Source organism: Melanotaenia boesemani, chromosome 18 (genome assembly GCF_017639745.1).
Source record: "Melanotaenia boesemani isolate fMelBoe1 chromosome 18, fMelBoe1.pri, whole genome shotgun sequence".
NCBI classification, from domain to species: Eukaryota; Metazoa; Chordata; class Actinopteri; order Atheriniformes; family Melanotaeniidae; genus Melanotaenia; species Melanotaenia boesemani.
The window spans coordinates 27,350,182-27,363,536 of NC_055699.1; the positions used below are offsets into that span (position 1 = coordinate 27,350,182).

Below are 13,355 nucleotides of genomic sequence, written 5' to 3' on the forward strand. Positions count from 1 at the left end.
GACAGGCTCTGAACATGGAAAACTGGTCTGATGGTGAACCGACCGACTCTGAGAAGGACTTCTGGGAAATCGCTGCCATGGAGGCGTACAGTCAGCTGACCGAGTGGAAGTCTCTCCAGTATTGTTCCACCATTTACATCGATGGTACCACTCCACCTGATCTGGAGAAGATGTGGTCAGAACCGTCCTACCAGGTAACACTGCCAATTCATTACACACATGAGCCGATTCATTATCCTCCTTAAACAAAGTGAAATGAAATTAAGTGAATCTGCAGATGGGTGAAGGGTGTACAACAGAACGTCTAAGCCGGGTCTCTTCGTGGTTCCAGGACATGTACCTTCATCACATGATCCGCAGCATGCTGAAGCAGCTGCAGCTGGGCGACACGGACCAGACGCTTCTCAGCTTCATCGATAAAGCGATGAAGGTGGAGGAACGGAAGAAGCTGCTGGAGACGCATCACAGCCAGGAGCTCAGTCTCCTCTACATCCTGCAGGAGGACTACGACCGAGCCAGATTCTACACCAGCAACGCCATGCAGACCTTCATGGAGGTCCGACATCTTTCCCTCATCAGATTCAGTTTCCCCTCAAACTCACGTTTGAGGGTTTACTGAATTTCTACAAAACGTTGGCTTGGTCCGACTGCTACTTTAAGTTTTCATTTTTCCAGAGCAGCCTGGTTCAGTTCTACAGAATGAGCCAGTAAACAGGAAACCACTAGCAGCAGCACATAAAGCAAACCTAGAACTGTTGACTCTCTGGTTCTGACTTGGTCCACAGTAGTTTAACTGCTGGTGCTGCATTGAGTGGCAAATGGGAAACCAGTAGATTCAGGTGGTTGGAGGGTTTTACGAGTCATTTTTATGATGTAAAAGCCAGAAAATATGTTTTGTTTTTTTTCTACCTGAATGACCCTTGGTGCAGAGCTACTCCAGCGTGGACACTCTGCTGACCCAGAGTCGGCTGACCATCCTACAGTCAGTCCAGGCCTTGACTGAGATCCAGGACTTCCTGTTCTTCATTAAAGGAGATGGTGTGTTGAGGCAGCCTTTTAGAAATCATCTGGTGTTTTCTGACCTCTTAAAACCTTTTTAAATCTGATTCTCCTCAGTGTCGGTGAGCTCCCTGAAGCGCCTCATCAGATCATGGACCGATCGATTTCCTGATGCTAGAGTAGATCCAGTCAACGTTTGGGATGACATCATCACATCACGGTAACAACACGTACCAAAACGTTTGCTCACACGTTTTCTGAAACAGAACCAGACCCTGGAACATGATCTCTCTGGCCCAGGTGCTTCTTTCTGGACAAGATCAGAGAAAAACTGAGAGGTCCAGTTCTCAGCGACAGCATGGAGGTGGAGGATTCAGACCCAGCAGCTGATGTGGAGGCCATCGTGAACGACTGCAAGTTCAACATGAAGCTGCACATGGCTAACAGCGCCCTGAAGCAGGTGCAGAACCGAGCGCGGTGGTTCGTTAGTTTGAGCTCTTCATTTCTTTTAAACTCATCTCTGTCCTCCAATGTTCTCAGAGAAACTTCCCAGTTGCCACCAAGCTTCTGAAGGAACTTCACCGAGAAGCTAAAACCAACCGAAGCTGGCTGCTGCAGTGGGTTCACTGCTTCAGCCGCTACAACCATCACCGCAGCCAAGCCCAGGGTCCCGTGGAGCAGATCAGTATCATGCTGAAGACCATCCCCCTCCTTGGTGAGCTGGAACGACGAACCCAGGCAAGTTCGAAGACACCAGCAGTTAAGAAACGTTATCTTTTGTCTCTGCAGAGGATCTTCAGGACGACTGTCAGAGTGCTCCGAGTAAAGTGCTCCGGTACCAGAAAATCCTCCAGGGAACATCTTTCCACATGCTGGCCTCAGCTCTGGGCAGGTCCACGTCGGTTCTGGAAGTTCTGGATCCCGAGAAAGCTCAGAGAGTTGTTAAGTTGTCAGGAGCTGCTTGGTCCAGTGGAAGTCCAAAGGTACGTCAGGACTGCTCATTCTAATAGTTTTGTCTCATAGTTACTCTAGAACTCAGCAGCACGAGTTCTGATGAGAACCAGAGGGCGGGAACACATCACACCAGGTTTAAAATCGCTGCACTGGGTCCCCGTGCGTTTCAGGATCAACCAGCTCCACCAGCTCCTTAGTCTTGGAGGTGTTCAGAAGAAGACAGTTTTATTTACTCCAGTCTAAGAAGACCTCCACAAGATCCCTGTACCCCCTCCGGTCCACCACCTACACCTACCACAACAGCTGCATCATCTGAATACTTCTGTATGTGGCAGGACTCTGAGTTGGACCTAAAGTCTGATGTATGTGAAAAGAAAGGGAGCTAAAACAATCCCCTGTGGAACCCCAGTGCTGCATTCCAGTGTCCCAGAAACATCTTCCCTCCCTGACGTACTGAAGTCTGGATGTCAGATAGTCCATAATCCAGGATATCGGGGAGGCCCCCCCCCCCTACTCATCAGTTTATCTCTGAGTATAAGAGGCCTTTCGGTGTTAAAAGCGCTGGAGGAGAACATGATCCTCACATAAGAACCAGGCACATCCAGGTAGGTGTCTGCCTGGTGCAGCAGGTAAAGAACTGCGTATTTAGTTCCCAAATGTTCCTGGTCCTGGAGGGGGTCTAGATCCTCAGCAGCCTGCAGATTCATGTGACAGACAAGGAGCTGCTCCCAGGTCTTCATTATGTGAGATGTTAAAGTCACCGGTCTGTAGTCATTCAGCTCCACGGGTCACCCAGTTTCAGGCACCGGTTTGAGACAGGAGGTCTTCCACAGCACCGGGACTGTTTCCATCTAAAGGCTTATCCTGAAGATCCTCTTAGGAGGAACGGCTAGTGGTCCTGCACAGTCTTCAGAAGCCTTGGACATACTTCATCTGGTCCAGCAGCCTTTCCTGGCCGAAGTTTCCTGAGCTCAGCTCCCACCTACTTTGTTGTTATAGACAGATGGAGACACTCAGGATGTAGTGGAGGGGGAGCAGCAGAGGTAGTGGATGGAGCAGGCAGAGACGTGGAGGTGGAGGGAGCAGCAGTAGAGGTGTTAGCAGCTGACGTAGTACTGGTTGAAGGAGTTAGCTCTGCCTACATCATCTTCCACAGACTGATAGCTCTTCAGTTTGTAGCCAGCGATGGTCTTCCCCCCTCTCCACCTCCTTGATGTTCTCCAGCTGTTTTTCTACCTTTCTCTTGTACTCCACCTTAAAAAAAAAGACAAAGATACACCAGATATGAGGAAACATCAGCTGTTCAATGTTAGCAGAAAAAAACAACCAGCTGGTACACCTGTAAGGAAACAAAGCCGATAATCATCAGAAGACAAGATGGAGAAGAACATGACTGTAGTTATTGGTGATTCAGCCCACGACACAGTGACCAATAGCACGACCCCCACCAGTTCTGCTTGGGTGGTGTCTGTGTTTGTGTTGTTGTGTGTTGGTGACAAAGTGTATGTAAAACGTAGGAGTGAGCAGCCACAGGGAGCAGCGAACGAGGCCACTTAGATGGTCCCATCCTCAAAACCCCATACGACGTGCACACTCCTCAAAACCCTGCATGTATGGGTGTGTGGAAGAGTGTGGAAGAGTAGCTGTAGAAAACTTCCCCCAGAGAGTGAGCCAACCAACCGGTGGCGATAGGCACCCCTGGCAGGCTGAGGGCATGTCTCCCTTGTCCAGGACCCAGTGACTGCAGCCGAAAGGGAAGGATTAAAATATCATGGACAACAGTATCAAACGCAGCAGTTAAATCCACTAGAATAAGAACCACACAGTGCAGAAAACGAATAAAGAGAAAATAAGTAAATACAGAAAAAATAAATAAATACAGAAAAAATAAACAAATACAGAGAAAATAATGAATAATGGGAGTGAAATTCAATGAATGCATGTAATAATATGTAATAAACATCATGTAAACAAACACACCAGCTGTTTTCTGGAGACGTGATGATGATGGTGATGATGGTAATGGTGATGATTAGGGCTGAACAAAAAAATCGCGATCTCGATTCACACTTACACGTGATCTCATTTCTGCACACAGCGATTCTAAAGCTTTTTATATCACAAGCTGCATCACAAACAAATGCTCCTAAATTCCTCCTGGATTTTTTCAAGTGTCCCCAAACGCAGCACTGCCATTGCCTCCTCCCTCTGCCAATGGTAAAGCGCCGTTACAACACATGATTCAGTGGAGGAAGCCCACCTGCTGTCGAGTGTTTGGAAAGAAAAGTGAGCGAGTGTAAGCGGAGGAAAGTCTGCAGTAAGGAAGTTTTAAACGCATAGCGACGGAAAAAAAAGTGGTAGTGGCGAGAGTCACCCCCTCACCCGAACCAAACTCGTACACATGATGATGATGTTGATCATGATGGTGATGATCATGATGATGATGATGGTTTCTCCTGCAGGAAGTAGAGGTGGGTCTGCAGCTCCAGGCTCTCCGGTTGCTGTGTGAGGCCTCCAGAAAGGCTGATGAGGAGCTCCAGTCCTTCAGTCAGGACTCGGTGGAGAGCAGCAGCATCGCAGAGACGTTCATGGCTCTGTCGGATTTTTGCGATAAACTTCTGCGACTGGAGGAGCATGCCCAAATTGGTAAATTCCTGCAGGAACTCTTTACTTAGTTAAACGACGGAGCAGTGACTGATCACTCCCAAAATAGAAAGTTACAGAGTTAAGAGAAGAATCAGATATTTCCTGTTTTATTAGCATAGAAATGATCTGTTTTTACACCTAAGTAAACATGAGAAACCAGATCAACGTCGTTGTCTTCCTCCAGTAAAGCTATGACCTGGTGAAGTTACGGGGGTTTCTGTGGTCTTGGTTGCAGGGCTAGAGTGGTGTTTCCTCCCTCTCTGGTTGTTCCACTTCTCTCTGTGATTGATTGCAGACAGTAAATTTCCAGAGCTGCAGATGCTGCCTGTTCATGTGGTGGAGAGCATGCTGAAAGCTCTGAAGATGGATTCGGAGGAGGCTCGCCTCAAGTTCCCTCGTCTCCTTCAGATCATTGAGTCATTTCCATCTGAGACGCTCGACCTCATGACCAGAGAGGTGAGATACTGACTCGTGTAATAACCTGTTCAGGTTACTTCTAACCTGGAAATATACTCACACTTCACTTCCTCACTATATAAATTCAGGTCACCTTCATTTTTATAGCACCACCTCACAGCCAAGTCCCAGACCACACAGTCCAGTTTTAGTCCAACTGACTAAAGTCCACTTCTAGTCCATTTCAAACAGCATTATATAATCAGTCCACAGGGCCCTGGACTAATGGAGGCCTGGTGTGTGAACGTTCTGCCTCCTTTTCTCTGGAACCAGGACTTTTCTTGAGTTGTCTCATGTGAAATGTTTCAGTTTAAAAATGGCTGCAATTCTTTTTCAGAGGAACCATCCAAAAACTACTTCATCTACTTCATGGGGTCTAACGAGGTCTTTTTCTGGTTCTGGATTTGTTGTAATATCTTCTGTAAACGATTGATGTCACCACCTGTTTTTAATCAGATGATGTCAGTCCCTTGCTGGATGCTGATTGGCTGGATCAGTCAGATGGTCGCTGTGCTGGATAAACCAGAATCTGTGGCGGTGCAGCACTGCGTGGCTCAGATAGCCGAGTGTTACCCTCAGGCGCTGGTTTATGCCCTCATGATCAGCAGTGAGACGTTCCGGTTCGAGGACTCGGCCACCGGACACCAGCAGCAGGACTTTGTCCGCCGGTAGGAACGTTTCCTCTCAGCTGCTAATAAAATGCTTCTGGGTTTGGTTTTCTGAGTGTTTGTGGTGTGGCGTCAGGCTCAGCAGCAGGCTGGATAGAGGAGCCGTGAGGACGTTCGTGGATGCTCTGCAGCAGCTGACAAACCCCGACATGATTTTTAAGGTAATAAATACAAACGTTATTTATCAGGCCATTTATCAGTACGTTGATTCATTGATCATTGAGCCATTGTCTGTTTTTATTTGAATTTTATTGTGATTTAATTTGAAGTGATTGTATTAAATCAGCTGTGATATCATCTCATATCGATCTCCGGATCCAAATCTGATCAGATATCCTGGTGAAACTGGTGATTTATGGTTCAGCTGTTCTGGTTTCTGGCCTGACGATGGTCCTGACCTCTGGTTCCGACAGGAATGGTGGGACGGTGTGAAAACCGAACTGGAGAAACCAACGTTTGACAGGAAGCAGATGGAAAACATGTATGAGGAGATGCGATCTTCCCTCGGGGATGAAAACGCTGAAAGACACGGAACGTTTCGCAGGAAATTTATCCGAGTTTGTAACTTTATTTTTTTCTTCATTTGTCACAAACAGAAATCATTAAGTTTTCCTCTATCTTTCATTGTAAATTTCCAGAGGATCAGTTTCTACTTTCATGGTTATTATACATTTTTATGTCTGATTATTCGGCTTTTATCCCAATATTCCGGTTTAATATGAATTGACATGATTCCAAACATGAGATTGTTTTCCTGTTACTGATTTAAACTAAACTAAAACTAAAAACGGTAGTTAGATAGCTTAAATACCTTTAGCATCTAAGCAAGCTAACATGCTAGTTTTACCATTTTAGCTAGTGAGCTAACTTATTTTTACCAAACTAAACGATGCTTTTGGCAAGTTAGGTAGCTTGCTAGCTAAAATGCTTTTAGCATTCTGGTTGGGTAAAAGTAGTTGAGTCAGTCTATGAAACGGGGCCATTTCTACTTTGTAATTTAAAACATTTTCATCAAAGGCAATTTTTTAAGAAACCCACAATATAAAAAAATAAAAGGTTAAACCTCCAAAAAACATCTTTCCCACCTCAGATATAAAATACTTTTTCATATTACCTGATTTATTCAGATGGGAGTTGTTCCAACGGACAAGATGCACACAATTTGACTAATACAGAGGACATGCTGTAGTCTGTGCACTCCGAAGTGTGCAGACCCTGAATTGGGACACACTCGTCATACATGAACACTGTTCTGGTGGTGGCATCATTCTAGTCAACTCTCCGTGGGATCTGTGGGCCTCAAATGATGCAGCTTCTCTACCACAATCTGCACTCTTAGGAATCTTTGCGGTCAGAAAGCGTGGGGTTTACAACCCAAAATGGACGAAACTCGCAGAAAAAGGAGTATGATATAGGTGTCATGAAGATTTTACATGGTGTCTCTTCTGCTTCTTCACCTTGTTCCTGGTGAGTTTTCGCCCGTCGTAATTCGGCTTCACCATCTCGGGTGAAGAGGGATTGTACGTCAGGCTTCAGCACAGCAGGAAATCTGTTGGTGGTGCAGAGATGTTCACTCTGAACACCACAACGCTTCTCTGGGAATCCCAGAGCATTCTCAGCAAACGCCTAAAGTCTGTTTTTCTTTAAAATCTTCACCACTGTTCCCTTTGCAATCAGTAGTTTCTTTTTCTTGCTTTACTGAGCTTCACGGTAGAGGAGTTTTTTAAGGCCAGGTTTAGTCTTCCAATTAACTGATTTATATTTGAATGAGGAGAATCGTTCTTTTTCGAGCTCTTGCATCCTTTCTGGTATTTGTCAGCACGTTTTCTCTCCTTTTACCATTTATTTAGCTTCTCAGCTTCTTGTTGTAGTTTCTCTCTGTTCTTCCTAGAGATTCGCTTTCCTGCTTCACGTTGCCTGAAAGCAGCAGAAATTATTTTATAAATTAGTGGGTCAGTCACCATGTACAACATATAAAACAGCTAAATATCAATGATAAGCCTGCTTATTCTTTTTCTTCTCTACTAGTGTATTTTCAAAGCTAACTGCAGACTACTCTGACCTTGAAGGTCCAGCCTGGCTGTTGGACAGAGTCTGGACTCTCAGGAGGGATGTCCACATCCTGGCATTCTTCTCTTTTCACTTTCTGTTTTGCTCCCTCCAGCTCATTTAAATCATTGATCATCTTTTTTTCCTAGCTCTACATCTGGTTTCCATCCACTCTTATTTTTGCCTCCTCTTAGGATCAACATGTTGTCTCCGTTGTCTCTCTGCAGCACTTAATGGAGCCATGATGGAAGCATCTGCAAATATGATGCAATGCAAGTTAACTTTTGAAGGGGTTAGTGAGTAGATGGCAGAATGGGAGACTAAGTGAAAATGAGAGTAAGAGTGAATGAGTTAACAGAAACAGGGTTAACAGAAAAAGAAGTAATCATTCTTCCTCAAAAACACCTGCCTTTGTCTTTTCCTACTCAAAACTGATATTTTACATTATAATTTAGGCTCCAATTAAACAATTTTCAAACAAAACTGGGAAGCAGAATTACCCCATCACAATGAAAGTGTGACTGCTGGGGTAAATTTCAGTCTAAAATGGCTGCCAGTTCCCTGCATGGTAAGCTAGCTGACTCAGCATATATACACTGCTCACAGAAATTAAAGGAGCACTTTAAAGAAACACATTAGATACATCAGATCTCAATATGAAGTTGGATATCTATACAAATAACGACAGGGCAATGTCTTAGGAACAAAAGGATGCCAAGTCTTTTAATGGAAATAAAAGTTTTCAGCCTACAGAGGGCTCAATTGTGTAGACACCCTAAAATCAGAGTGAAATGAAGATGTGGCAGGCTAGTCCATTTTTTCAAAAACTTAATTTCTGCAACTCAAAATGCTTTTCAGTATCTTGTGTGGCCCCCACGAGCTTGTATGCATGCTTGACAACGTCGCGGCATGCTCCTAATGAGACGACGGATGGTGTCTTGTGGCATTTCCTCCCAGATCTGTGTGAGGGCATCCCTGAGCTGTTGTACAGTCTGAGGAGCAACTTGGCGGCGCCTAATGGATCGAAACATAATGTCCCACACATGTTCTATTGGGTTTAAGTCAGGGGATCGTGAAGGCCATTCAATTGTTTCAATTCCTTCATCCTCCAGGTACTGCCTGCATACTCTTGCCACATGAGGCCGGGCATTGTCGTGCATTAGGAGGAAACCAGGACCTACTGCACCAGCGTAGGGTCTGACAATGGGTTGAAGGATTTCATCTCGATACCTTATGGCAGTCAGAGAACCATTTCCTAGGCAGTAGAGGTCTGTGCGTCCCTCCATGGATATGCCTCCCCAGACTATCACTGACCCACCACCAAACCTGTCATGTTGAACGACGTTGCAGGCAGCATAACGTTCTCCTTGTCTTCTCCAGACTCTTTCACGTCTATCACAGGTGCTCAGGGTGAACCTGCTCTCGTCTGTGAAAAGTACAGGGCGCCAGTGGCGGACTTGCCAATTCTGGTGTTCTTCAGCAAATGCCAGTCGAGCTCCACGGTGCTGGGCAGTGAGCACAGGGCCCACTACAGGACGTCGGGCCCTCAGGCCACCTTCATGAAGTCTGTTCCTGATTGTTTGGGTAGAGACCTTCACACCAGTGGCCCTCTGGAGGTCATTCTGTAGGGCACGAGCAGTGCTCAGCCTGTTCCGCCTTGCACAAAGGAGCAGGTATCAGTCTTGCTGATGGCTTGAGGACCTTCTACGGCCCTGTCCAGCTCTCCGAGAATAACCACCAGTCTCCTGAAATCTCCTCCATGTTCTGGAGATTGTGCTGGGAGACACATTAAACCTTCTTGCTGCAGCACGTGTGGATGTGCCATCCTGGAGAAGTTGGACAACCTGTGCAACTTCTGTAGGGTTAAGGAATCGCCTCATACTGCCAGTAGAGATAATTACTCAAGCCAAAACCAGCACGAGTGAAAAATCAGCCAAAAAAGATCAAGAGGGAGAAACTTGAAATGACCTCCACATGTAAAACCAGTCCTGTTTTGAGGGTTTTCTGATTGTTGCCACTGTGGTGCACCTGTTGTTAATTCCATGAACACCAATACAGCTGAAAGTGATTAACGATGCCCTCAGCTGCTTAACCAACCAGAAAATTATCAGACAGGTTTAACTGATTTCATGCCAGGCCCAATAAAAAAAGTGTTCCTTTAATTTTTGTGAGCAGTGTATTTCAATCTGAAATATAATTTTATTTCCATTAATGCTGTTTTTTCTTTAAAAAAGAAAAGTTTTCCTGATCTATTTTGTGTGATGGGGTTGTTACATTAAGCTTGACGGACCCCATCCAACTGTTAAAAACATCAAATAATTAATGTAAAATAGTCTGGGAACTTGGCTCCTACAGACCAGTGTTGTTTTTGGCAGCATCTGAGTTTTAGTCTTAGTTTGAGTCGTCATGACGAAAGTGCTTATTAATTTTAGTAATTTCTAAGTTTGATAGTTTTAGTCTAGTTTTAGTCGACGAAAACTCGTTTTAGTCAAATAAAAAGTATTAGTCTTTTAACAAATTAATTTAGGTGCATAATAATAATTTAGGTTGACAGGTTATAACAAGTATTGCAACTCATAAAACAAGTTGACCTTAATGCTTTTGCTTAATAACCAGATCCTTTACCAGACTGACAGCTTAGCTGAGACTTTCCCATCAACAGGGATGCAATGCTGCCGTGTTTTACTTAACTGCTGTTGGGCAGAAACCTTTTATTTCTATATTTCACCTTTTTTCATGAATTGATGCTCTACTTAATCATACAAAATGTCACACAAGAAAATATTAGATCTATAAGTTCAACATATAGCAACACATTGTGAGCTTGTTGTTTGGTTATTTTCATCAATAATTACAAAATTAAAAAGAATTGTTTTAGACTTAGAAGGATTCCCGACCAACACCATACTTTCTGATCTACTTAGGGTTATACATTGCACAGATAAAGTTCTAACTGTGGAATCAATTACTCCAAAAAAGAGCAACATCCTCACTTTGGTAAACGTGGCTTTATTTCTGAGAATTTTCTGAAGTGCAATACTCCACCCTGAACATAACACATGCCCAAAATATGAGCAAAGGATGAGGAACACATATGACCTGGTCTGCCAGTGAAATTATGATCGATTATAGTTAAAATATGTCCATATATCGTTTCATCGCTTCTACCCTTTGTCCACACTGCCGTCATGATTTATCATGAATGAATGAACTGCTTGTACACGTCTGGTGGTGGGCGTGGCCAAGGTGCAGCAGCATTGCTGACTGACAGATTGCTCTCACAACAGGCAGAAATGTCGTGCATTTTTAATGTCGGACAATCAGCCCTTCAACATTTTCGTCTCAACGAAATCTTACAAACGTCTTGTCATGTTTTCGTCATCAGAGAGCCATTTTTAGCTCGTCACTGTCTCGTTATCGTCATGAAAAAAGGTTTGTCAACTAAGTAAATTCGTCATCGACATCGTTGACGAAAACAACACTGCTACAGACGCTGAGATTATGTCATTTCCTGTTTGTGATGCCATGTAAAATAAGTATATTTCTATAGACAAAAAAGCAAGTGTGATGGGGTGGTAAGTCAAACTGAGGGACACGCTCAAATTTTATTATTATTTCTTTTTCTGAAATTATTACTAAAAATAGAATAAAAGTTTGATAAAAAAAAAATTTTATGTTACATGCAAATATCATGTTGGTCATTGTGGACATGGCAAAAATTGCTATGTGCTAATTAAAAATAATTAAAAATGAGATATTTTTCTTTTAAAAACGCAGTGTCTCATATTATGCGATTAAGAACACACACATTAACCGCTTGAAACTTTGGAAACACAGTTGGACACGTTTTTATGGGTTTTTAATCTCATCAAATGTTGTGGGTTTAAATGGCACCTGTTTCATAGAATGATCCAGTTAGCTCACTAGCTAAGACGCTAAGTTAGCTTGCTAACTAAGGTGTTTTTAGCATCTTAGCTAGCTAATAATTTATATGACTACAATACTTTGTGTGGCTGTTCTGCATCAGTATTAAACAGATGAACAGATAAATGACCGTGTGTGTGCTGACAAATGAATTTATAATTGATAACTTCTAACATGTAGTTAGTTAAATACAATACCCTGTGCTTTGTGTGTTTTTAAGTTAGCTAACTAGCTACTGAGTGGCTCTTGTAGTGTTACAGGTACAGTAGACAAGAATTTACACTTTAATTTTAGGTAAAATCCAAGATATCAGAGTATCAGAATTGCTGTAAAAACAAGGTGCGATTTATATATTTTTATATTTTATTTTGTAAATAAAAGCTCTAAAATGAAGAACCTGATAAGTTAAAGTCAGCAATTTAAAAAATGGAAAGTTAGAGTTCCCATTTTCCAGTTATAAAGGTGTGAGTGTGTGTTTCTGTAATGAACTGAAACCCCGTACTGGGTAAGCTGGCTGTAGCTAATGCAGCTGTGTTCTGTCATCATGGACTTTGTAGAAGTTCTTTAAAGATGTGGAGAAACTTTTGGGGCCAAATGGCTGCAAGCTGTTTGAGAAGAGAAAAGACAGAAGCTTTCTGCGACCGGTGGATAAGCTGGCAGCATCCATGCGTGAATTTCAGAAGGAACCGGGGAACCTTAAGGAATACTCACCCTGGTTGAGTGGATTTAAAGCAGACCTGTTCAGCAACGAGCTGGAGATCCCTGGTCAGTCACTTCCTCAGTGTTCAGAAACTTCTTTAACGACATGTTTTAGGTGATCGGCTTTAATGAGGCTGTTTTCTTTCTTCCTGTTGTAGGACAATATGATGGCAGATCCAAACCTTTACCAGAGTATCATGCAAAGATAACAGGCTTTGATGAAAGGGTATCAGCATTCTTTTTTAAACCAGGACACATGAACCAGTCTGTTATCCTGGAGGAAGGCTCAATGAACATGAGTTTACTCCTTGCAGGTGAAGGTGATGTCCTCTATCCGTCGTCCCAAACGTCTGATTATCCGTGGCGATGATGAGCGGGACCACCCGTTTCTGGTGAAGGGTGGGGAGGACCTCCGCCAAGACCAGCGCATCGAGCAGCTTTTCGCTGTCATGAACATCCTGCTAAGCCACGACACATCTTGCACACGTCGAGGTTTGCAGCTTCGAACCTATCAGGTCATCCCCATAACCACCAGGTACCAGCAGAAACTACTACTACTGCCAGAAACATCTTTATCAACCTCTTATATAGTATAAAGGTTTTCTGATTGGTGGATCTCCATCAGTCCGGATGGAGATCCAGAAATAGAGGATTCAGTCAGAACTTTGGGTCAGAACCAAATAGGATTGCAAAGGAGAGGAAAATGTCCAGTAAATTTCTGGTAAATTTCCAGAATCTTTCCATGGGAAGTTAAGCTTGGGAATTTTGGAAATATTCCAAATTGGAAACTTTCCACAGGAATTATGTGGATTATTGGGAATTCATGGGAATTAACTGGAATTTGGGGATAATTTCAACAAACTATCATATCCAAACATAAATATCAAGATTTTGTTTTGTCACAAGTAGACTTCCATGCAAAATAAAACAATAAAAAACATGGTATTTCAACAGATTTAC

The 13,355-nt window shown here is 43.4% G+C and overlaps 1 protein-coding gene across 1 annotated transcript in view; it reads left to right on the forward strand.

Annotated features, from left to right (window-relative positions):
* The window catches only part of prkdc (protein kinase, DNA-activated, catalytic subunit), a 54,550-nt gene that overhangs the window by 35,776 nt on the left and 5,419 nt on the right, over positions 1 to 13,355 (forward strand). Inside the window, exons 65-79 of the mRNA XM_041968527.1 lie at positions 6 to 194; positions 332 to 556; positions 930 to 1,038; positions 1,117 to 1,219; positions 1,300 to 1,459; positions 1,540 to 1,714; positions 1,789 to 1,982; positions 4,416 to 4,599; positions 4,895 to 5,055; positions 5,512 to 5,723; positions 5,800 to 5,884; positions 6,137 to 6,280; positions 12,254 to 12,461; positions 12,554 to 12,621; positions 12,710 to 12,930. Coding sequence (XP_041824461.1) covers positions 6 to 194; positions 332 to 556; positions 930 to 1,038; positions 1,117 to 1,219; positions 1,300 to 1,459; positions 1,540 to 1,714; positions 1,789 to 1,982; positions 4,416 to 4,599; positions 4,895 to 5,055; positions 5,512 to 5,723; positions 5,800 to 5,884; positions 6,137 to 6,280; positions 12,254 to 12,461; positions 12,554 to 12,621; positions 12,710 to 12,930 — 2,438 coding nt within the window. The remainder of the gene's footprint in view (positions 1 to 5; positions 195 to 331; positions 557 to 929; positions 1,039 to 1,116; positions 1,220 to 1,299; positions 1,460 to 1,539; positions 1,715 to 1,788; positions 1,983 to 4,415; positions 4,600 to 4,894; positions 5,056 to 5,511; positions 5,724 to 5,799; positions 5,885 to 6,136; positions 6,281 to 12,253; positions 12,462 to 12,553; positions 12,622 to 12,709; positions 12,931 to 13,355) is intronic.